The sequence below is a fragment of the Haliotis rubra genome, unplaced genomic scaffold (genome assembly GCF_003918875.1).
Source record: "Haliotis rubra isolate DU_JTF1 unplaced genomic scaffold, ASM391887v1 Scf1077, whole genome shotgun sequence".
Classification (NCBI taxonomy): Eukaryota; Metazoa; Mollusca; class Gastropoda; order Lepetellida; family Haliotidae; genus Haliotis; species Haliotis rubra.
The window spans coordinates 195,614-221,583 of NW_025764978.1; the positions used below are offsets into that span (position 1 = coordinate 195,614).

General features: G+C 39.6%; 3 protein-coding genes and 1 long non-coding RNA gene across 6 annotated transcripts in view; 3 read left to right on the top strand and 1 right to left on the bottom strand.

The window, feature by feature from the left end:
* Window positions 1–25,970, top strand: part of LOC124280438 (filaggrin-2-like) — a 119,589-nt gene that overhangs the window by 70,989 nt on the left and 22,630 nt on the right. The gene's annotated exons all lie outside the window — the stretch shown is intronic.
* The window catches only part of LOC124280543, a 62,181-nt gene that overhangs the window by 8,189 nt on the left and 28,022 nt on the right, over window positions 1–25,970 (top strand). The window lies entirely within an intron of this gene.
* Window positions 3,431–23,363, top strand: LOC124280586. 2 transcript variants are annotated; one of them, XM_046716573.1, is made up of 7 exons: window positions 3,431–3,496; window positions 16,576–16,723; window positions 17,792–17,966; window positions 20,059–20,206; window positions 21,274–22,669; window positions 22,972–23,036; window positions 23,201–23,363. In XM_046716573.1, exons 1-4 carry the CDS (start codon window positions 3,434–3,436, stop codon window positions 20,102–20,104), a joined length of 432 nt encoding a protein of 143 aa, XP_046572529.1. In that variant the 5' UTR covers window positions 3,431–3,433; the 3' UTR covers window positions 20,105–20,206; window positions 21,274–22,669; window positions 22,972–23,036; window positions 23,201–23,363. The 2 variants fall into 2 exon arrangements, with proteins under 2 accessions (XP_046572529.1, XP_046572521.1); XM_046716565.1 differs by having other exon boundaries at window positions 22,972–23,363.
* Window positions 22,316–24,168, bottom strand: LOC124280627. Of its 2 annotated transcripts, XR_006899725.1 has the most exons (4): window positions 24,055–24,168; window positions 23,630–23,867; window positions 22,817–23,525; window positions 22,316–22,688 (listed from the first exon to the last, which is right to left on the bottom strand). It is a non-coding gene; the product is annotated as an uncharacterized LOC124280627 (long non-coding RNA). The 2 variants fall into 2 exon arrangements; XR_006899724.1 differs by having other exon boundaries at window positions 23,630–24,071.

Here is a 25,970-nt window from a genome sequence, read left to right on the forward strand (position 1 = left end):
GTTGGTTTCTGCCACTCCAAGGGTACGCAACTCTGCTAAGCGATTTCATCGTTTCTAATACCATAATGATAACAGTCCATTTGTATGGCGTTTTCCCAAGAAGAATATCACGTTCAAAGCCGACCTAAACTGTCTTTGAGGTGCTGGATGGTTAAATGATATTACCATCTCATTCTACCTGGTATCCATCCACTGCTGGTTGAACAGAGGCAGATGTCGGACAAATTCATCAGCGTCGGACAGGACTGTACCAAGAAACTCTGTCAGGAGCCACACTGTCGAACATAGTGACCCATTGGAGGACTTCACCTGATGTTTATGCCGATGTGGCCTGAATTTTAACAATATTTGAGTTTTTTCACAACCTGTGAGCTTGATATAGGTGAAATGTTCAAAGTGATGAATATGTATGGTGCTGGGATTCGAACCTATGATCATAGTTATCTAGTGTGACTAAGAGACACAACCCTGCATAGCAAATTGCCTCGCCTTGAATGACAGGGCCACCGTGTGCCGTGATTACAATGAATAGTAGCGCTAATAATTTGTCTGGCTGCTAAAACACACTTGATTGGCTAAACACAGTTACAATATATAAAATAATGAAGCAACAATGAAAGATTTCCATTAAGTTCAAGAAAAGCAGCCCCCATTGCCATTACGAGCACTACTACATTGTAAAAACCATTAGAGGTAACAAAAGGCCAGTGAAGTCTGAAATAGAGTATAACATTGTCTGCGCATGCGTAGACTAATTGACTTTCTACACATGCACACAGGTAATCGAAAGGGCGAAAACGCGACGCGACAATGCGACAAATATGTCGCATTGTCGCGTCTTAGTCATATGTTATAATACATACTATACTCAATATTTTAACAAAGCGCGACACGCAACAATGCGACAACGCGACATTTCATCAAAATGTTGCGTTGTCGCATTGTCGCGTGTCGCGTTTTAGTAAATTTTTAGGCTGTTTTTACACATCTTACATAGGGCGATGCGCGACAACGCGACATATTTTGACCTTGAAAGTTGTCGCTATGTCGCGTGTCGCCCTTTGGAGGAATGAAAAAATATATTATTCAAAACGCGACACGCGACATCGCGACAATGCGACAAATGGGCGAAATGTCGCGTTGTTGCGATATCACATGTCGCGTTTTGTTTAATTTTGCTTGTATTTGAGAGGGCGACAACGCGACAATGCGACAACGCGACAATGTCCCTTCCAGGATTCCATACGGAATCGCAAAAGCACTAGCTTCAACTTATTATGTACTATGTCCAGATGTACAAAGCACACGAAAAAAGACAATATAAATCGTTTGTTTTTCAGCTCAAAGAATGACAGTTTGAGTGGTGCGCTGTCATAGCTGACACTGCTAAATATATTGCAAGGAATATTTGTTTAAAAAATGTCTTCATCGGGTTCTTATGTTGTAATACCCCCATTTCACTGGGCTGCGATCGGTCCGATTGCATTTGTGAAAAAAATCGCCAGCGATTGTATAATGTCGGAAATATACCTGGAGTAGTCGGCAGAGATAAGCAAGATACGTGAGTGTGTCTGCATAGTAAGCGTGAACGAGTCATTATTGAGAGGCAGAAACGGCCACGTGTCATCCCCGTAATGCCACGCTTCACACCCGATCAACCACGATTAACGCCAAACACATCTCCAACATGGAACCGACAAGCTAATTGCCTAACAAAGCAGAGCTGTCAAAGCAACGCATCAGCACGATTCCTCCCAAATAACACAAGATCCACTTACGTAATGTTCACGCTATACTCACGATTTGCACGATTCACATCAGACTGACAGAAAAAGTATAAGAGCACAGGCGATCGAAGTCAACATCACTCAAAGTGCAACTGCTTTAATGAAAACATTGGAACATCGCAAGAACAAAGAGAACAGCCAACAGGAAGAGGGTGCGATCACCCACCCCACCACCCTGTTGCAAAGTGTTGAGAAGACATTGCCATCGATTTGCAAGAATACCAAAGTCATTCTCCACGACTATCCTTGCTCTTCTGACAGACCTCTTCTTGAGTAGGGTTTCATTTGACGAAGGGCAATGCATCATATGCAAGGCATATCGAGAACATCATTTGGCAATGGTTCAGGTTCGGGCAAGCATATGTCATTCCAATCCAATCCCATATGTTGTTGCAGCAGAAGAAGTAGTTATGCAGCTGTGAGCAGGTTGCTAGATAATTAAAATCGCTTGTCATCGTCAGCTTTTATAGCCCAGAATCGGGTCCATTTTGTGGTTTGGAGGCCGATTTTACGTGTCTTACTCGGCAATTATACATACTTTACTCGGCGTCGATCGGTAATCTTCGCGTGTAATCGGCAATTACGGCAATGAGTCTTCGATATCGTAAGTTTACATCACTGTGTCGGCGAGCATCGTGAGGAATAGGGAGTGAATCGTAGATATATCGCCGCAGAAAAGTGATTTAAACGTAGCAAATCGGCCAATACATGGTGAAACCGTATCAACAACGGGTGCTCAATCGAACTGTGTTATCTGCGCTTATACGTAAGTCTACAGTCTCTACATCGTCCATTACATAGGTTTACAGTAGATACTGCGTAGAAAAGGAAAACATAAACAAAAACTGGCCGATTGAGAACGATAACATCGTGGGTGACGAATCGGCATTAGTCAGTGTAGTCAGTGTAGACTTGATAAATGTTGCTTCGGGGTCCCGATCCACAAAACGTTCGTAGCGCTACGACATTCGTAAGCCTATGATAAACTATAGATTACGACCTGTCGTAACTTTACGAACCCTCTGTGAATCGGGACCCTGATCTGGTCAGTGATGACCAGAATGCTAGTATTCAAACATCTGTCTGCGTCGTCTCAAAAGATTCTACCTATACCCCGCCATCATTCGGGGGAGGGGAATAACACAGGGTACTGACATTTGCAGTGCATTATTAATGTTAAAATCGGTTGACAAGCACAAAAATACATAAGTCCGGACAAATACGGGTAGTCGGACATATATGTGACAGGGGCGGATACAGCATTTTGAGAAAGGTGGGGTGCACAGTTCATTTTCACCCGTTTTCACGAGAGAGTTTGAAAATTGTCAGATCATTAACTTTCAGGACAAAAGGGGGGAGCACTGTAAGCACCCCCACCCCCCTCTGCATCCACCTATAGATGTGTGCCTTCCCGTTGCTATGTAGCTCAAAGGAAACAGCTACCTCACGTTAAACCCCATTCACCTTTTATTTATGTATGTATGTATGTGTGTGTATGTGTGTGTATGGATATATATGTGTTTGCATGTGTGTGTGTGTGTGTAAAAGGTGAATGGGGTTGAACGTGGGGTAGCTGTTTCCATGACATGCTCGGCTACCCAGACATGTTGTCATACTGTAAGTCAATACTGCGAGGTGAAGCGGACATGCGCAGTTCTGTACTTAGCTACAGACTATTTCGTTCGATGCGAGATAAATCTCAGAGACAGGTAAGGAATCAGGAATGTGGCAGTTTTCTGATGTAGTGTAAGAAGTACCTGTTATATTGAGGGTGAAACACACGAATGTAGCTCAACCATTCCCACAGGCAGGGGCGGTAACATTTGCTTATTGATTTGGGGTATATCTATTGCCACCTAGACAAAATGGCGACAAACACAAGTGACTTCATATGTCAAAGCAAGATGTGATAAGCAAGGAGTTTGTGTGTTCCTTGTTTAACGCTGTCGACAGCTACAAGACGGGGTCTGTACATTATGATGAACATGGACCCGAACAACTAGGATACATTTACATGCCTGACAGCCCGATCTATTCACGTTCTACTGTAAGCCTGAGCTAGTGAAGGCCATTCTATCCAGAGCGGTAACCCAGGAAGTATATACTCAAATGCATGACGAACCTCCGTACTATCCCACAGCCTGAAATACATAACACAACATAACATTATAACGTTAACGTGATATTATAACACTGGTCCTTCTCATTGACTTTGTTTATGTATGTGTAACGAGGTTACGCTGCTTAAAGACAGTTCGCCGACTATGATCGATCCGACCAGTCCTTTTATCTCCTTAACTCTCGGCCAGGCAGGTCCACAATAAGTACCATCTTATAATACCTAACATAATTTCTCCAGAAAGTGTTCTATCCACTGGACAAGTGAAATGGTTGCAAACATTGGGAAACTTTATAGAAAACCAGTGTAACTGGAAGCAAATGCATAAATATAAAAAAAACCCACTGTAATACTGAAAAGATTCAACATCATTTCACGATAACTAACATATCACAAAAGTCACAAAAACTTGCTTGTCCTTCGACATTTGGAATTGCAACAAGGAAAGCTTCGTCACGGCTACAGCCATAAAACAATACTACATTATCTAATTAAACCCACATTGTTTATACAATGTATGTATGGGTGTAGTGTATATAGGGGCAATTGTCAACGGTTCAAGTAGCAATACAATTTTATAAATGCTGCTAATGTTATTTTAGATTAAATGAAATGAAGAAAATGATCAGTTGTCTCCATATTTTCTTCTTTCGTTTTACACTGGAAGCCATTTGCATAGAAGGAGCTTCGAATTAAGTCAATAACAGGCGAGCATATTTATGTATGTGAGTTTAGAAGTTTTTAGACATATTGGGGAAGGTTGTTGAATATTTACAAATGAAATGGCACTGAAGCATCACCGATTCCGTGTATACTGGCTATTGCTGCACACCGACTCGTTGTTGCTGCACGATGGTGGGCGGACACCTGACGCGGTATGGGGCATGGTCCCTGTGTGATGTGTTTGCAGAGGTCTAGATAAGCTGCGTATCCGGGTAAACTACGCATAGAAAATTTCCCATTACGCACTGAAAAATAATTGTTGCGTACCAATTACGCATTTAAAATGTTAGATACGCAAAAAAGTTTAAAACAAATGCGTACGGAATATATTTATAAAAATCGCTTGCGTAATGAAAAAGACATCGATTGCTATCAAGTCGTACTGTTAGTATAGGACTAGTGTAGTACTGTCAGTACAGGATGAGTGATTTTTTATAAAATCATTTCCATTATATTAAAGTTGGTTTTGATTAGGTATGACATAAGGCAGAACATACCTGCTTAATAAACTTACTCAATGACATATACTTAGGTGAGTAAAATAACTGAAATACGCACATATTTGAAAGCAGTGGGTAACGGAAAATGAAATACGCACTCAACATTCATAATACCCACTCCAAAAAAATACAGTGGGTACAGTACCCACATGAGCTAAATCTTATCTGGAGCTCTGCTGTTTGTATTCGTAAACGATTCAGAGATTAGACAACGTTGTGTTGATCACATTCTTTTATTGCACGGGAGCAAAGACACTATCTCCGACGTCCCGCGCAACAATGATCTTTAAATAGCCAGACGACTTCCGAGAACAGGGCTGTTTCCGCGAAAACTTCTCTTCCATTGAAATGGTAGTGAGCATTTAATATATATGAGCGACTGTAGGCGAGGTAGATCGCCTTGAGTGAGGCATACTGCAGGTGACGTGTGAAGAGTATGTAGCCTTGCAAGTAAACATTTTCCAGTTGGACGAATATGCTTGTGTTCAACGATTCATTGCTGCATTCATGATTAGTTAATGAGGAAGCGTGTGAGTGGAGCGGGAGGGATGGTGGTGAGGTGTGTGTGTGGTATTAGAGAGAGAGAGAGAGAGAGAGAGAGAGAGAGAGAGAGAGAGAGAGAGGGTGTGCGTGCGTGCGTGCGTGTGTGTGTGTGCGTTGTTTGTTTGTTTGGGGTTTTGGGGTTTTTATTTTGGAAATTGCATTATGTTTAGCTACCAAAATCACTTCGTTTCCGTATCAAACACGTTTCAACTCGAACAAGTCAATTTCAACTAAAACAAGACGCCTAGTGTGGAATTGTGAACATATGTGCGTGTGTGTGTGTTCGCGCTTGTGTGTTCGTGCGATGGGAGGAAATATTTAGAAAGGCAACTATAACCAATTTTGATTTATGTTTTCATTTAATTATGATTCTCGCTTAAACTTTGCATGGAAAATATTGTCTTTTCCCAAATTGTGTTTGTGGGAACATGTTTTGCTGTTGTATTTATTGCAATAGATTTATTGTACATTTTAGAGCTTTATTGTACAGTTTGTTGTGGAAGTATTGGGGGTCATTAGCTATATGTGAACTCGGTAACGCTTCTTACCTCCCAGTCCCGTGCAGACATTTACTCAGACGTGTACGTATTTTTCCAGATGGAGTAAAATACACATATCCTCGGTAGACAGACTCATATGCTTAATAAAAGTAAAGTCGGACTTTGAATACGGTTATTGTTTGTTTCAACCATGCTTCAGGAAATATTCATTTCATGACAGAATACAAAGTATTGATCTTACCCAAAGGTAATTCCATGCAATGATCGACTCAGACGTTCGAACAACGACACCAGAACCGCAGCCTGCCCTTCTCCCTCATATTTAATTAAATCGTCTAAAACTACGCGGAAAGAAAACAGTTGGCTTTTTTTTCAGTCAAAGTTGAACGCCTAATAAGAACTCGTCTGTCCAATTTAACAGTTACTGTCTTGTAGGAAGCTGTGAATTTCGGACGGTCATCCACCCTACTTATATGCAAATGCATTGTTTATTGACGAGGAGAATCAATTCCATACGATAACTAATGTGGCATGTGGCACATGTTAAGTCCTGTTTGTTGTTACTAATACACCGGGTTACCACCCGTGCTGTGTATGCTGTGTAGATGTACCCGGATAGGTACAAGAACGCGTATACTCTATATGGGTATATGATAAGGCATTATCGTAATAATACACCCAGTATTACCGAACTTACTCTAGTATTACTTACTCCATATGTGTATTGTATTTGATACCTTGAACCCATGTATTAGTACTTCCTCTTGTCACCTTTACAATGGTGATGAATGTTCATGGGGATATCACTATTACCGACGATAAGACACAAATGCTAATTTGCCAAAATAAATTCACAGGAATATTCTTTTGATGCGAGCTTTTTTAACAGAACATATGTTTTGTAATAACTCTTTATGTTTAAAATGGTGTCTTCTTAGTTTTCTTAAACAAAGGATATGAAGGATTATATAACGTGTTAAATTTTGTTTTCGAAATGTGAAACGTCAGCGCTTGAGAACAATAGTTACTTGTGTCGGTTGTCTGCCGAAACAGAAGCCATTGGGATAATGAAAGGTTAATGGCGCAGACAAATATATGAAAAGAGAACTGAAAATGATGCCTCATAATCGGAAAAAGGGTAAGAATGTCCTTCCCCACAAAGTTACATGTGCTCGACGCCGCACAAACCAGGGCAGAGCGCACATGTAATATAACATGACATTGCGAGAGAATGTCTTCAGAGAGAATCTATTTCGTGTAAAAGGTAAAGTAGCAGCAAAAATTGTATGAATTGACTACTGAAAATCAGTGATGACACCAGGTGTTCATGAAAATGGTAAGCATGTCCTGCCCTACTATTAGCACCAGCCATTCACACCAATGGCATAATGAAGTAAGTGTTTGTCTGCCTGATGCCGCACAATAGAAATCCTCCCAGGCGACCAAGTGATCATTAAACCACAAAAAGCAGTTACACGGTAGCACATTTATGGGTATATTCGTCTACTGGGGCTGTGGTTCTAAAGAATATACAATTCTTTCATGGCACTCATATTCTACATGTTATCCGTGTAGAATATAGGGGTCATGAAAACATTTTGCAGTTATATTATTATTATGTTTTACAGATTAAAGATAGTATGCAGCAGAGAGGGTTCGGGTGATCCTGGCACAGTCGGGCTAGTAAGGCTCATCATCAGCCCAGACAGCGAATGGGACTTCTCCCAGGAAACGCTGCCTAGTCGAACCCACCGAGAACCCACAGTGTACTTGGGATGCAAGCGAGATATTTCAAAGGCGAGGTCCACATATCTATCATGCTTTTCCTGAATCTTGCCAATCACACTGGTGTCAAAAGGGACAGAAAATTCAATGATATAAATAAATTCATTGGCTTTATCAAAAAGGACGAGATCAGGTTTGTTGGCTGGAATTCTTCTGAGGCTGTATATGGGCCTATTCCAGAGAAGTTTGAAAGCATCATTTTCCATGACGCCCTGGACATCTTCAGGGTCGTACCATGGATGGACCTCGGAGTCAAAGCCACAGGCATGTCTGAGACGGTAATAAAAGCAACGAGCCATGCCATCATGTCGTTTAAGATATGCTGTTTGTGCCAAGGAAGGGCATCCACGGACAAGGTGTTGGACAGTCTCTGTGAATTCATTGCAAAGTCGACATTTCATATTGATATTTTATTTCAGAATCACATTTAGGCGATTGCGGGTGGGAAGTGACTGGTCCTGAGCAGCAAAAAGGAAGCCCTCAGTTTCACATTTAAGACCAGCCGACTTCATCCAGGCGAAGGAGTAGGTGGGATTGCTATTCTGTTCAACACACTGCATGTACACACGATGCAATGGCTTCTCAGAAAGCTTCTCCACAAAGACCGACTCTGGGCAGACTTGGTGAAGGACTTCACCTGGTTTACTCCCATCACTGTACCGTCCAGCAGTACATCGCCATCAACAAAATCAACCTCAAATCTCAGATTCTGTCCAACAACCTTGGCACGCTTAAAATAGCTGTGGAATTCCTTGCTTTCATCATGAGTCTTCACATGCATCACTAGAGGATCATCCGATAAATAAATATGTGCAAAAGTACACAATAAAATTCTATCATGAAGAGTCTCCACATTAATCAAACCCCGACCTCCAGAATTGATTGGCATGTATAAACGGTTAAGAGAGGAACGAGGGTGGTGGCCTCTGTTATCAGACATGATCCTTCTTGTCAGACGGTCAAGACTCTGGATGTCTTGTTTTGTCCAATTAACTACTCCAAAGGAATAAGAAAGGACTGGCACAGCAAAAGTATTGGTGGCTTTGACCTTGTTTCGAGCATTTAGCTCTGAGCTCCAGATTTTCTTTAAGCGAGATTCATACTCTGCCCGAAGTTTGTCTTGACTCTGGTCATTTTGGAGCTTGTCTCGAACTTGCATTCCAAGATAGGTGTAGGCCTGATCTTCCACAAGATGCTCAATAACTTCCCCCCACCCTTGTAACTTGACCGATCCATCATTAGTTACCTTGCCTCGTTTCAAATGAAGAGTATTACATTTGTCGAGTCCAAATGTCATGCCAATATCATTAGAAAAGGACTCGACAAGGAGAACCTGCTCTTTCAAATTCGAATCTCCTTTGGCAAGGAGCTCGATGTCATCCATGTAAAGGAGATGAGTAAGCGGTGTTGGGGATCTGTGCTGAGGAGGTCCGGGGTGGTAACCCTCCTCTTTATTGAGCAGAAAGCTCAAAGGATTTAAAGACAGACAAAAAAGCAAAGGACTAAAGGAATCCCCCTGAAATATTCCCGGTCTAATTGGAATAGGTTTTCCGAAGTCTGCACCTGCCCTTGCGAGCACATCTCAAGTTGAGTCGACCAGCAACTCATTAAAGACTTGAGTAAATCAAGTAGTCGCTCAGGGAGGTCAATACAATGAAGAGACTTCAGAATCCATTCATGAAGGACAGAGTAGTATGCTTTTTGGTAGTCAATCCAGCAAATGGAGAGGTTGCGGTGATATGTTTTAGCCTCCCTTTCTTGCTCCCTTCTGCTCTCTGTAAATTATATCATTGGAAGAGCAGTAAGATGACACGAGGTTTGTCAAACACCCTGTGAATATTTTGTATTATGTATTCAAACATGTGATGGGGCGGAAGTTTTTGGGATCAGTCAAGTCTCCTTTCTTTGGGAGAAGTATTGTGCGACCTTTGCAGAACCATGGCGGAACATCACCTGTGTCCTTGAGAGTATTGAAACAGTGTATTAATGGTGTTTGGACACAGGGGATCAGTTTCCAATACCGGTTTCGAATGCCATCAGGCCCTGGAGCTGTATTAGATTTGGACTTTGTTATAACACTTTTCAGGCAATCCGGTGAGTTGTAACAGACAAACGGCCTAGTTACCTTCTCATGCATTGCATGGTCATAATCACGGACCCATGGTAGTAAAAGCAGGTGATATGTTTTAGCCTCCCTTTCTTGCTCCCTTCTGCTCTCTGTAAATTATATCATTGGAAGAGCAGTAAGATGACACGAGGTTTGTCAAACACCCTGTGAATATTTTGTATTGTGTATTCAAACATGTGATAGGGCGGAAGTTTTTGGGATCAGTCAAGTCTCCTTTCTTTGGGAGAAGTATTGTGCGACCTTTGCAGAACCATGATTTTTATGTTTTATTATCATTATTATAGCATATTTATAAAGCGCACATATCCACGCAACTGGTACATGTTCAAGGCGCTGGTATTTTTCCCTCGATCATTGGATGTCAATCTCAACGGCACATCGTATTATCAATCTCAACTCCTCGGGGATCATACAATTCTTGCAGCCACTAGGCGCACCGAGATTTTGCAGCTTTCTCATCCTTACGGGGTACCCATTCACAGCTGGGTGGACTGGGACACATAGTCACAGTACATTGTCCAAGTTTACTGCACGTTCCTGTACCCGCAACTAGGTGTTTGCACGTATTCATGTGGCCACCATCTGGTCATATACCAACGGAATCGTGGGTTCTTTTAAGTGCACAGGGTTGTGTACTGTACACTAGGGGTTGTGACAACACTGATATGACTTTAACTTTATATGTTTTTTAGTTACATCATGTTATCTCCGCCCAGAATTGGTCTAAAGAAACCCATATTATCCCATTTGTAAGATGCGACTAACGAGATCGGGTGGTCAGGCTCACTGACTTGGTTGACACATGTCATCGTATCCCAATCGATGCTCATGATGTTGATCACTGGATTGTCTGTTCTAGACTCGATTATTTACAGACCGCCTTCATGTAGCTGGAATATTGCTGAGTGCGGCGTAAAACTTAACTCACTCATTCACTCACTCATGATGTTGATCCTGGATTGTCTATATGTATATGTGGTGATACACACTGGCCTCCGTACCCGGTACGTCGGGGCAAAAGTACGGGCCGGGCCACCTGACACCAGATTCACAAATGCCTGTAGGAAAATAGTTCACTCAGTTTCATTTTTTTTAAAACTTCATATCAAATCAACGACTGTACATTCTGTCAGTCAACAAGAATGTAAAACGGTACCTCCAGAAGTGTTGCAAACATACGAAAGCCCTTTCCTTCCATTTTTGTAGCCAAAACTATTTTTGTGTCGTTTCTTGTATTATTTTGTGGGTCCTTGAGAGTATTTTCTCATGATTTCAATTATTGTCTCGTTGATTGAGTATTTTCTCGTTGCTTCAAATTTCTGTCAAAACATTACGATTTCGAGTTTTGGAAGCCTTTTGCTGCAATTTTTGTGGGAGTATTTTCTCGTTTCAAATTTCTGTCAAAAAATTAAGATTTCGAGTTTCTTGAAAAAAAATACAGCAGCGAGAACGTACTCGATGCAACGAGAAAATGATCGATGTAACGAGAAAATTTGAAGCAGCGAGCATTTAATCAAAGCAATGAGAAATTTCGCTGAAATAATATTTTATGCTACAAAAGTAGGTTTTTGTACAAACAAACATTTTCCAAAACAAATCGTCTGTAAAATATCGCCCTTTTCAACTGCTCATAGGAATATTCAAATCTGAGTGGATCTTAGTGTAAACAATGCAACACAAAGAAATACATAAAAGTGACATAAAATCCTGAGCATCGGAATAACTGTAACGTTCTATTATCTTGTGACACAAAGACAACATTTGTCTTGTCTCTAGACTGCTTGTCTGATGGCAGTACTTTAACCGCCCTGTAGCCCGGATGTTGTGACCGATGGAAGTTTGTCCACTGCATGAGCTCCGAGAGGGCTTAAGATAAGTATGTGTTACTGCTGTCAGCGTTCCAAATTGTTTCCTCAATTTGTACATGAATACAAAAGAAGTTGTCCGGCGGTAATGAACAATTCTGAAAGCAAAAAGGCAACAATATCACCGGAGTTCGGAAAACCACGAGATACAACACATGACGGTCCCGCCAAGTGCCCAGTTCATTTTCACCCATTGTCTAAAGGAAACAGCTACACCACGTTAAATCCCATTCATCTTTTCAAATAAATAACCAATCTGTGCTATAAATATACAGTATATGTATACAAAAAGCAAACTCGGCTACCCAGACATATTTTTCATGCTGTAAGTGAATATTGCGAGGTGACACGGACATGCGCAGTTCTGTACTTAGCTACAGAGCTTTGAGGACTATAAATCTCAGAGACAGGCAAGGAATCAGCTATGTGGCAGTTTTCTGGTGTTGTGTACCAAGTGCCTGTTATATTGAGGGTGAAACACAAGAATGTAGCTACAGGTGGTAACATTTACTTAATGATTCCGGGTATCCTGCCACCTAGGCAAAATGGCGACCGGCACAAGAGACGCTATATGTTACAGCAAGATGTGATAACTAAGGACTGTGTGTGTTTCCTGTTAAAGGAGAACACTAGACAATGGCAATAATTTGCTGGGTGAAAGATAAAATCATCAGAAACATGTGCTCCAATGTTTAACATTCAAACATATGGTTATTAATGTTTTAATCGCGAAAACAGTTTCTGTTGTCTGAGCTTCGGCCATTATGCATATTTCGCTGGAACTCACGTGACATTTCCGCTCGTGACATCATATGCGACTAGAGTCCGCCATATTGCCAAAGACCAAGCGCTACAGTAGTACAAAGTGAGTTGTTTCTGTATTGCGTTGCCTGGGGGTGCACGGCATCATCGAACAGTGGAAAGAGCCACCATTTCTTTCATTTTCCAAGTAAAAAGAGAAATGTTCCGATCGAGTCGGGCACATATGCGAGAGACATGCACACATGGGGTATGAAAAATCAAAAGCTACGCTGAAGAAGGAAGCAGTACCCACGAGATTTATACTATATATACTCAGTAACAAAAGTTTAGCAACACCCAAATCTTGGCAATTGTAAACTCCAGAAATGTTATTCTGAAGTCAGTAATGTCTGGTAAGAACTGGCATGTCACATCGCACAAACATACCAAATTGGGCTGTACAAAACGCACGTGCATCCCGTGAGCTACACTGCACGTAATTTAACAGAATATGGGTCCCACTTTAATTCAATCTTTAAAATCATTTTGAAAACAATTGTACACGTCATAACTGCTTACTGTCAGATAAAAAAACCCACCACATCACAAGGTTGTAACACAAATATGGGGCGTCAGAGGGGAATGCCAGAAAATGCCAGACAAGAAGCCATTTGAATGCTGAGAGCAGGGATGAGCTTACGACAGGCTGCCAGACATTTTCAGGTTCACCACAGTACCATTTCCCGTCTCCAGTCACGCCAGGCACAAACTGGAACAGTGAAAGACCGCCCACGCAGTACTACAGACCTCGGAAAACGACACCACGTGAAGATCGTTATCTTGTGAGGTCATCACGTCGCAACAGATTTGCCAGTGCACCAGATCTTGCTCAAAGTCTTCGGCGGACTACAGGAACACGAGTGCATCCGCAGCTCGTCCGTAATCGTCTCCGTTCTGCTGGGCTCCATGCCCATCGTCCCCTCATCGTACCATTAACGCCACGTCATGTTCAAGAACGGTTAAAATGGACGCGTGCCCATCAAAGATGGCGTCTTGCTCAGTGGAAGGAAGTTCTTTTTAGTGACGAATCGCGTTTCTGTCTGCAGTTTAGAGATGGCAGATGTCGTGTATGGTGACCTTGAGCAGAACGTTTTCAACCTGATAACGTAACGGAGGGTGACCGTTACGGGATGGAAGTGTCATGGTTTGGGGGGGAAGGGAAATCCATTGAGACGGCAAAACTGATCCGATTGTGCTAAACGACCCCCTTACAGCTCAGCGATATTGCAATCTGGTGATAACGCCAGTGGTCATACCCTTCCTTAGGCAAAGTCACGGACACCTTTTCCAACAAGACAATGCACGTCCACATTCATCTCGCCTGACTCAAAATCTGCTGCAGCACAACATTGACGTCTTAGCATGGCCAGCCAGGTGACCAGACCTTGCCCCAATCGAACATGCCTGGGAAATTCTCTGGGGAAGCTTGCGGAAGAACCATCCTAACATCCAGAATGTCAACGACCTTGGTAATGCCCTTCAGCTGGAATGGGGAAACATCACCCTTTATCAAGTTCGGCAGCTCATGATTAGCATGAGAAAGCGTTGTGTGGCGGTACAGCAAGCTGAGAGCCGACACACTCGATACTGACCTCTTCTTCTTTGTGTGTGTGAATTTCACTGACCCGCACCTCTCACTTTGTAGTGCACCGGCTTTCCATTTTGTAATGACGTCACAACTGTTTGTTTCAGTTTTGTAATCGAAAATGCTCAAAGTAAGGTTTAAAACAATGCCGTGATTCTTATCCTCACCTCTTTCTGTTTATTGGACTGTTTCATTGGGTGTTCCTAAACTTTGGTTACTAACATCATTCCATGTTACAACTTACTGTCATTGGTAGTTTTAAAATAGATTATTGAATCAAGTCCGATTGTGATGAAATAGGGTACTAGTCGAATGGCCTCAGCTACAAAATGTCCGAGCAAATTTGATCAAATTGCTCCGGATTTCTGGTTAAATTGCCCCAGGGTGGTAGTCAAAATGCCCCAATATATTAAAAATAACTATGTGTCATAAATGCATTGTTTTTGTCAACTTTGATATTTTGTTCTTCATATAAAAGTTATATGTATAGTTATGAGTTTACCAATGGAACATTTATCAGAAATATTACTTCCTAATAACCTTTATATGAAGAACATAATATCAAAGTTGACAAACACTATGCATTTGTGATATATATTTAATCATTTTAAATACATTTGACCAAATTAGGATCATTGGGCATTTTGTAGCTGGGGAAGTTCGAGTGGTACCTATGAGATATATATCATCAGTAAGAGATTTCACATAAGCTTGAAAATGTTTCGCTACATAACGTTCGTTCTGGTTTGGAGCCCTTAATGCTATAGTCTACCCGAACACTTGCCGAATACAATGGCAAATCATGAAGTACTTGTTACATTCAATCCCAGACACACTGCAGTCACCAATTTGACACAAAAGGAACTGCAATTACATTTCAAAAACATCTTAATTTAGGGACTGGTCATTTATTTATAGGGGTGGGTAAGCTGGTTGGACTGTATCACATTTTGCTGACAAATAATATTCCTGATAAATTATATGGCCTATATTTCAAATTATTTTGACATTAAGCGGTGCCTCCGTTTCATTTGATTTTTTTTCATCTTTACTGAGAGATTGTCTTGCAAGATGTAAAATGGGATCGTATTGATGCGGTCTAACATCCATTTCAGAAATGACATCAGGAACATCTTTTATTGCTTCAGAATCCATAGACACTGCTAAGTTGTGAGGGTAAAATCAACGAGCAGAAAGCCAGCAGCAGCAGGCATATATGACGCCATGTCACGTGATACCCCTCTGCTCATTAACTATCGAGTGCGTTTTAGCGTGTTTATTGCGATTTTACAAACTCTTTTGTTCAGTTTTAATCACGGAAGGTGACTTTTAGAATGTCTTTACCTCTATGAAAAAAATTGGTAATTCCCTTTTACGCTACATGACGGCGGTCTGACCATAATGATGAACATCGTCCTGGGTAACTTGGATACATTTACATGCCTGATAATCCGATCTATTCACGTCTTACTGTAAGCATGGGCTGGTAAATGCCATTTTATCCGGAGCGGTAACCCAGGACGTATATACTCAAATGCATGATGACCCTCCGTACTATCCCCAGCCTGAAATATTTACACACAACATAACATAACAAGATATTATTCTATAACGAAACATAATTTCATATAATACCCTTATACCATAGCATGTTTAAATTGAGTTCATAGCATGACATAACACCTTTTTAAAATAGAATATGACATAACACAGCAGTGGCCAGCACAACATAACTTTATAACATAACTAAACAAAACTTTATAACAAATTTACACGAGGTTTCAGAATAACTCTATTATAAAACTCCCTGAGTAGCCAACCCTAGTTCTAAAAATGCCACGACAACTCAAAGATTCTGGTGATAGGTCACCGAAAACACAAAATTAATGTGACCAAACTAACATGTATACCTACTCCCAAAAAATATGTACCAATGAACTTGAAGCTTAAGCTGTTCTTAAATGGAATTAATTGATTACAAAGCTCAAACGCCAACGAGCACTGTGTCGATGTGCGAAATGTCGGAAAGCGCACGTTAAATCTCTACATCATCATCACAGTCTGGAATGTCCGCTCAAACAGGTTCCAAAGGGAGCAGCAGTCAAATAGTTACGACAATTATAGGAAGAGATTACTTAAACTGGTCAAATCCTTCATTAGGAAAACAGGTTGTTCACTTCAGAAGGTATACTGTTAGAACCTGGAGATCACAGCTTATGTAACTGTACTTTATCCCCAGAACATGTCCGATACTGAGGATGGCGGTATGGGGGCGGAGGACGTGAACGTGACCCAGATTGGGTCGAAGAATGAGGTTCGGATACAGAAAACAGACATGAGGGACGTCAACATCAACATTATCTTAAACGCCCAGCAGGCTGCCCAGGGTAAGTAGAAACTTACAAATTAACAGACCTAGAACATTTTATTCAAGTCCTTCAATCTCACTTTGTTGTTAAAGAAATGAATTGAAAACTGAATGTTTTTACTCAGTGTAAAAATATGTTTGTGTGTCAGTGTTAGTATTTGATAATATGTCTATGATCCATTATTCATGATCAGAGTCGGGTCCATTTTTTTCCCAAGTGAACTGTTTTAGTCCGAAAGGATAGTTTCTACTGGTTGTGGATTTCTTTGACTGTTGTGGCCTCTTCAGTCGCCCGAACCCCACCTCAGGATCCTCTACCAATAGCAATTTCAAACATGTTATGTGTCTAAATCTAGGATATGCTATTGTTTGACATAAAACGGCTTCAGGTTTGAGAAGCGTGAATGTGGTCTACACCTTTAGAGACATATTGTGGTAGTTTTGGGAAGTGATGATGTCAATGTTATTTATTTACGGTAAGTACTTTTTCCATTTTATTTCATTCTTTGTGTGTTTGTGTCTTTCTGTATTATGAAAGATGATGTTAGAAAGACAGATGGTTTTGACCAGACCATTAAATAAAAGTATCTCATCATTTGACTGTTTTGACTGATGCTGAGAGGTCAAGGTTATTCAGCTAAAATTCAGACATTATCTGGTGATGCCTTGGAGAGCGGCGCTTGTACTGCTGTACCCGACCTCATTACAGAAACAGTGTTCGCCTGAGGTCGCCTGAAGGAATTGAGAAACACATTAAGTACATACAGACAACGGCTGTTTCCAACGCCTCTTTGGGGGGAAACATTTGTTTGAGACATTTATTGTGTGTTTGCAACACCGTCATTAGAATTTCTGTTGGACACTCAGATATTTTGGTTATACATTAAGATATGTTCACTTTTGTTCAGTGGCGGTGGGGTAGCCAAGTATTTAAAGCGTCCGCTCGACACGTTGAAGATCTGGGATCGATTCCCTACATGGGTGCAATGTTTGCAGACCAGTTTTGGTGTCCCCACTGAGATATTGCTGGAACATTGCTAAAGTGGCGTAAAACTAAACTCACTCACTTTTGTTCCATATTCTGAAGCAAATGGTGGAGTCCTTGGCAACTTGCTTTCGAGAGTGATGAACAGCTGCAGGGGAAGAAAGGATGAAAAACGCAGTCCAAAGGGCTGCACGAGGAGGGAAGAAGAACTGCCACAGGAGATCGGAAGTGTTCCGATCGAGTCGGGCGCATATGAAAAGACATGCACACACATGGGGTATGAACATCCAAAAGCTAGGCTGAAGAAGAAAGCAGTACCCACGAGATTCATTTATACTACATCATTCCATGTTACAACTTACTGTCAGTGGTATTTTTGACATAGATTATTAAATCAAGTCCGATTGTGATGAAATAGGGTACCAGTCGAATTGCCTCAGCTACAAAATGCCCGAGCAAATTTGGTCAAATTGCTCCGGATTTCTGGTTAAATTGCCCCAGGGTGGTAGTCAAAATGCCCCAATATATTAAAAATAACTATGTGTCATAAATGCATTGTTTTTGTCAACTTTGATATTTTGTTCTTCATATAAAGGTTATATGTATAGTTATGAGTTTACCAATGGAACATTTATCAGAAATATTACTTCCTAATAACCTTTATATGAAGAACATAATATCAAAGTTGACAAAAACTATGCATTTGTGATATATATTTAATCATTTTAAATACATTTGACCAAATCAGGATCATTGGGCAAATCTGCTGGGGCATTTTGAAGCTGGGGAAGTTCGAGTGCTAGCCATGAGATATATATGATCAGTAAAAGATTTCACATAAGCTTGAAAATGTTTCGCTACATAACGTTCGTTCTGGTTTGGAGCCCTTAATGCTATAGTCTACCCGAACACTTGCCGAATACAATGGCAAATCATGAAGTACTTGTTACATTCAATCCCAGACACACTGCAGTCACCAATTTGACACAAAAGGAACTGCAATTACATTTCAAAAACATCTTAATTTAGGGACTGGTCATTTATTTATAGGGGTGGGTAAGCTGGTTGGACTGTATCACATTTTGCTGACAAATAATATTCCTGATATATTATATGGCCTATATTTCAAATTATTTTGACATTAAGCGGTGCCTCCGTTTCATTTGATTCTTTTTCATCTTTACTGAGAGATTGTCTTGCAAGATGTAAAATGGGATCGTATTGATGCGGTCTAACATCCATTTCAGAAATGACATCAGGAACATCTTTCATTGCTTCAGAATCCATAGACACTGCTAAGTTGTGAGGTAAAATCAACGAGAAAGCCAGCAGCAGCAGGCATATATGACGCCATGTCACGTGATACCCCCTCTGCCCATTAACTATCGAGTGCGTTTTTAGCGTGTTTATTGCGATTTTACAAACTCTTTTGTTCAGTTTTAATCACGGAAGGTGACTTTTAGAATGTCTTTGCCTCTGTGAAAAAAATTGGTAATTCCCTTTTACGCTACATGACGGCGGTCTGACCATAATGATGAACATCGTCCTGGGTAACTTGGATACATTTACATGCCTGACAACCCGATCTATTCACGTCTTACTGTAAGCATGGGCTGGTGAATGCCATTTTATCCGGAGCGGTAACCCAGGACGTATATACTCAAATGCATGATGACCCTCCGTACTATCCCCCAGCCTGAAATATTTAACACAACATAACATAACAAGATATTATTCTATAACGAAACATAATTTCATATAATACCCTTATACCATAGCATGTTTAAATTGAGTTCATAGCATGACATAACACCTTTTTAAAATAGAATATGACATAACACAGCAGTGGCCAGCACAACATAACTTTATAACATAACTAAACAAAACTTTATAACAAATTTACACGAGGTTTCAGAATAACTCTATTATAAAACTCCCTGAGTAGCCAACCCTAGTTCTAAAAATGCCATGACAACTCAAAGATTCTGGTGATAGGTCACCGAAAACACAAAATTAATGTGACCAAACAAACATGTATACCTACTCCCAAAAAATATGTACCAATGAACTTGAAGCTTAAGCTGTTCTTAAATGGAATTAATTGATTACAAAGCTCAAACGCCAACGAGCAATGTGTCGATGTGCGAAATGTCGGAAAGAGCACGTTAAATCTCTACATCATCATCACAGTCTGGAATGTCCGCTCAAACAGGTTCCAAAGGGAGCAGCAGTCAAATAGTTACGACAATTATAGGAAGAGATTACTTAAGCTGGTCAAATCCTTCATTAGGAAAACAGGTTGTTCACTTCAGAAGGTATACTGTTAGAACCTGGAGATCACAGCTTATGTAACTGTACTTTATCCCCAGAACATGTCCGGTACTGAGGATGGCGGTATGGGGGCGGAGGACGTGAACGTGACCCAGATTGGGTCGAAGAATGAGGTTCGGATACAGAAAACAGACATGAGGGACGTCAACATCAACATTATCTTAAACGCCCAGCAGGCAGCCCAGGGTAAGTAGAAACTTACAAATTAACAGACCTAGAACATTTTATTCAAGTCCTTCAATCTCACTTTGTTGTTAAAGAAATGAATTGAACACTGCATGTTTTACTCAGTGTAAAAATATGTTTGTGTGTCAGTGTTAGTATTTGATAATATGTCTATGATCCATTATTCATGATCAGAGTCGGGTCCATTTTTTCCTCAAGTGAACTGTTTTAGTCCGTAAGGATAGTTTCTACTGGTTGTGGATTTCTTTGACTGTTGTGGCCTCTTCAGTCGCCCGAACCCCACCTCAGGATCCACTACCAATAGCAATTTCAAACACGTTATGTGTCTAAATCTAGGATATGCTATTGTTTGACATAAAACGGCTTCAGGTTTGAGAAGCGTGAATGTGGTCTACACCTTTAGAGACATATTGTGGTAGTTTTGGGAAGTGATGATGTCAATGTTATTTATTTACTCGGTAAGTACTTTTTTCCATTTTTATTTCATTCTTTGTGTGTTTGTGTCTTTCTGTATTATGAAAGATGATGTTAGAAAGACAGATGGTTTTTTGACCAGACCATTAAATAAAGTATCTCATCATTTGACTGTTTTGACTGATGCTGAGAGGTCAAGGTTATTCAGCTAAAATTCAGACATTATCTGGTGATGCCTTGGAGAACGCTTGTACTGTACCGACCTCATTACAGAAACAGTGTTCGCCTGAGGTCGCCTGAAGGAATTGAGAAACACATTAAGTACATACAGACAACGGCTGTTTCCAACGCCTCTTTGGGGGGAAACATTTGTTTGAGACATTTATTGTGTGTTTGCAACACCGTCATTAGAATTTCTGTTGGACACTCAGATATTTTGGTTATACATTAAGATATGTTCACTTTTGTTCAGTGGCGGTGGGGTAGCCAAGTATTTAAAGCGTCCGCTCGTCACACCGAAGACCTGGGTTCGATCCCCTACATGGGTGCATTGTATGAAGCCCATTTCTGGTGTTACCCACTGTGATATTGCTGGAACATTGCCATACCCGGCGTAAAACTAAACTCACTCACTTTTGTTCCATATTCTGAAGCAAATGGTGGAGTAGATGGCAACATGCTTTCGAGAGTGATGAACAGTTGCAGGGGAGGAAAGCGGATGAAACGCCGTCCAAAGGCAACCATTGGTAGAGGTCAAAAACGAAAACGAAAACAATGTACCAAAAATGGTCCATAGATGGTATATACCTTCTTTGAGAGGCATTTAGAAGTTGGGGCTTTAAGGAAGGATAACAACTTCTTTATTGCTGTGAGAGTGACGTTACGGTGTAGGTTCTAGCACCTTAATCAACCAAGTGATCAAGCTTGCTCTCACACCAAAAAAGAAGTTGTTCATCCATATATTGTTATCCTTCCTTGGTACATACCTGTACTCAAACAAAATCAAAAATGAAAACGAAAACAAAGTACCAAAAAATGTACATAGATGGTACATACCTGTACTCAAAGAAATACGAAAACGAAAACAAAGTAGCACAAAAAGGTACATAGGTGGTACAAACATGTGCTGAAAAAAACGAAAAAAAGTCTGTAGATGGTACATACCTGTACTCAAAGAAAAACAAAAACGAAAACAAAGTACGACAAAACATGTCCATAAATGGTACGTCCATGTACTAAAAGAAAAACGAAAATGAAAACAAAGTACAAAAAAAAGGTTCATAGATGGTACTGACATGTACTCAAAGAAATACGAAAACGAAAACGAAATACCGAAAAAAGGTACATAAATGGTACAACCCTGTACTCAAAGGAAAAAGAAAACGAAAACAAAGTAGCACAAAAAGGTCCATAGGTGGTACAAACGTGCTGAAAAAAAAAAACGAAAAAAAAGTCTGTAGATGGTACATACCTGTACTCAAAGAAATACGAAAACGAAAACAAAGTACCACAAAAAATGTACATAGATGGTACATACCTCTATTCAAAGAAAAACGAAAACAAACTACCAAAATGGGTCCACAGATGGTACATACCTGTACTCAAAGAAAAACAAAAACGAAAACAAAATACAAAAAAAAGGTTCATAGATGGTACTGACATGTACTCAAACAAATACGAAAACGAAAACAAAGTAGCACAAAAAGGTCCATAGGAGGTACAAACGTGCTGAAAAAAAACGAAAAAAAAGTCTGTAGATGGTACATACCTGTACTCAAAGAAAAACAAAAACGAAAACAAAGTACGACAAAACATGTCCATAAATGGTACGTCCATGTACTAAAAGAAAAACGAAAATGAAAACAAAGTACAAAAAAAAGGTTCATAGATGGTACTGACATGTACTCAAAGAAATACGAAAACGAAAACGAAATACCGAAAAAAGGTACATAAATGGTACAACCCTGTACTCAAAGGAAAAGAAAACGAAAACAAAGTAGCACTAAAAAGGTCCATAGGTGGTACAAACGTGCTGAAAAACGAAAAAAAGTCTGTAGATGGTACATACCTGTACTCAAAAAGAAATACGAAAACGAAAACAAAAGTACCACAAAAATGTACATATAGATGGTACATACCTCTATTCAAAGAAAAACGAAAACAAACTACCAAAATGGGTCCACAGATGGTACATACCTGTACTCAAAGAAAAACAAAAACGAAAACAAAATACAAAAAAAAGGTTCATAGATGGTACTGACATGTACTCAAACAAATACGAAAACGAAAACAAAGTAGCACAAAAAGGTCCATAGGAGGTACAAACGTGCTGAAAAAAAACAAAAAAAAAGTCTGTAGATGGTACATACCTGTACTCAAAGAAAAACAAAAACGAAAACAAAGTACGACAAAACAGGTCCATAAACGGTACGTCCATGTACTAAAAGAAAAACGAAAATGAAAACAAAGTACAAAAAAAAAGGTTCATAGATGGTACAAACATGTGCTGAAAAAACACACGAAAAAAGTGTCTGTAGATGGTACATACTCAAACAAAAAAAAAAAAGTACCCCAAAACAGGTCCATAAATGGTACGTACATGTACTCAAAGAAAAACGAAAATGAAAAGCAAAGAACAAAAAAAGGTTCATAGATGGTACCGACATGTACTCAAACAAATACGAAAACGAAAACAAAGTACCTCAAAAAAGGTCCATAGGTGGTACATACATGTACTGAAAAATAAAACGGAAAAAAAGTCTGTAGATGGTACATACCTGTACTCAAAGAAAAACAAAAATGAAAACAAAGTACAAAAAAAGGTTCATAGATGGTACATACATGTACTCAAAGAAATACGAAAACGAAAACAAAGAACCAAAAACTGTCCATAGATGGTACATACCTGTATTCAAAGAAAAAACCGTATATGGTATATACATTAACTCAAAGAAAACGAAAAACGAAAACGAAAACAAAGTACAAAAAAGGTACATAGATGGTACACACATGTACTCAAATAAAAACCAAAACGAAAACGAAATACCGAGAAAAGGTGCTTAGATGGTACATACCTGTACTCAAAGGAAAACGAAAACGAAAACAAAGTAGCACAAAAAGGTCCATAGGTGGTACAAACATGTGCTCAAAAAAACAAACAAACGAAAACAAAGTTCCATAAAACAGGTCCTTAAATGGTACATACATTAACTCAAAGAAAAAAAAAACGAAAACGAAAACAAAGTACCTAAAATGTTACATAGATGGTACTGTCATGTACTCAAAGAAAAAAGAAAACGAAATACCGAAAAAAGGTACATAAATGGTACAACCCTGTACTCAAAGGAAAACAAAAATGAAAACAAAGTAGCACAAAAAGGTCCATAGGTGGTACAGACATGTGCTCAAAAAAAAAAGAAAACAAAATAAAGTACCAAAAAAAAGGTACATAGATGGTACATTCTTGTACTCAAAGAAGAACAAAAGCGAAATGCCGAAAAAAATGTCCATAGATGGTACATACCTGTAATCAAAGAAAAAAAACGAAAACAAAGTTCCATAAAACAGGTCCTTAAATGGTACATACATTAACTCAAAGAAAAATAACGAAAACGAAAACAAAGTACCTAAAAAGGTACATAGATGGTACTGTCATGTACTCAAATAAAAACGAAAACGAAATACCGACAAAAAGTACTAGATGGTACAACCCTGTACTCAAAGGAAAACAAAAACGAAAACAAAGTAGCACAAAAAGGTCCATAGGTGGTACAGACATGTGCTCAAAAAAAAAAGAAAACAAAACAAAGTACAAAAAAAAGGTACATAGATGGTACATTCTTGTACTCAAAGAAGAACAAAAGCGAAATGCCGAAAAAAATGTCCATAGATGGTACATACCTGTAATCAAAGAAAAAACGAAAACAAAGTTCTATAAAACAGGTCCTGAAATGGTACATACATTAACTCAAACAAAAAAAAAGAAAACGAAAACAAAGTACCTAAAAAGGTACATAGATGGTACTGTCATGTACTCAAATAAAAGCGAAAACGAAATACCGAAAAAAGGTACATAAATGGTACAACCCTGTACTCAAAGGAAAACAAAAACGAAAACAAAGTAGCACAAAAAGGTCCATAGGTTGTACAGACATGTGCTAAAAAAAAAAGAAAACAAAACAAAGTACCAAAAAAAAGGTACATAGATGGTACATTCTTGTACTCAAAGAAATAACAAAAACGAAATACTTAAAAAAATGTCCATAGATGGTACGTGTCAGTGTTATTCATTGTATCAAACTGTTGTATGTAAAACAATTATGCCTGCACGAAAAAAAGAAGAAAATTTCATGTATTTTAATTCCGTTTCGCAGTCTTTTCTCGCCTTGGTTTCAAGGTGGGTGCATCAAATTATCAAACTATGTAAACAAAGTAATCTGCGTCAAGTCACGGAACCTTCTCTCAGTAGGATATTAACATGGTTCACTTGATAAAAGTTTATAGGACCTTTTTACATGGTACAATTTCTAAACACTGAGAGGTACATTTCTATGTATTGCATTAAACTCACGACGGTTGCCCCACTGTAAATGTGCTTTATTTGCTTGGTTCTGGTATATCTCTGTTGCCTGTATAGTTTGCTTTCACCATATGTGATTTGTATAATTTCATTCAATTCATAAGGAAATGATCGTTTGTAGTGCTATTGTATGTTATGTTATTTAAAGTTGCTTCTTTTAGTGCTATAAACTTTTTATGTATATATTATGTTATATGAGGTGAAGTGAAATTGGGTTTTACGTCGTGCTTGAGAATATTTCGCTCATATGACGACGTGCATGCGTGTGTATATGTATGTGTGGCTGCTTGTACTAGCTCAGACTTTAGCTGGCTTTTTATAGTGCTAGCCCACTGAGATACCATACCGCAGTGAAACATGAATACCCCACATTATACTAACTCCGAGCCGACCAGACTTTGTTGTACCCATTAATGCCGAGCGCCAGGCAGGGACCGACAAGTACCATATTTTAACGTCTTTTGGTATGACTCGGTCGGGGATGGAACCCGCGACCTTCCGCTCTCCGGGCGGATACTCTAACCACTACACCACGGAGGCGGTCGTTATGTTATATGAATGTGAATTATTTATTATGTAGACAATAGAAATTACCGTCTCAATGAATGTTTAAATAAAAATGGCATTTTACAGCGTGAATCTTGTCCACTTATTTTCCGGTGAACATTTTAGCATTAACCCTTCCGTTGTAAAAACATTGACTGCCCATTGTCTAGAACCTGTCGATCTTAAAGATACATCCCTGCAAACCGACCAGTTTTTACGCCCATC

What these genes read in the sequence shown, in the direction of transcription:
- LOC124280586 (XM_046716565.1), top strand. Translation starts at nt 3,434, where the DNA reads ATGCGCAGTTCTGTACTTAGCTACAGACTATTTCGTTCGATGCGAGAT. An exon ending in CGCCCAGCAGGCTGCCCAGG is followed by an intron (nt 16,724 to 17,791) that starts GTAAGTAGAAAC and finishes CATATTCTGAAG; the next exon opens with CAAATGGTGGAGTCCTTGGC. An exon ending in AAGACATGCACACACATGGG is followed by an intron (nt 17,967 to 20,058) that starts GTATGAACATCC and finishes CTTTATCCCCAG; the next exon opens with AACATGTCCGGTACTGAGGA.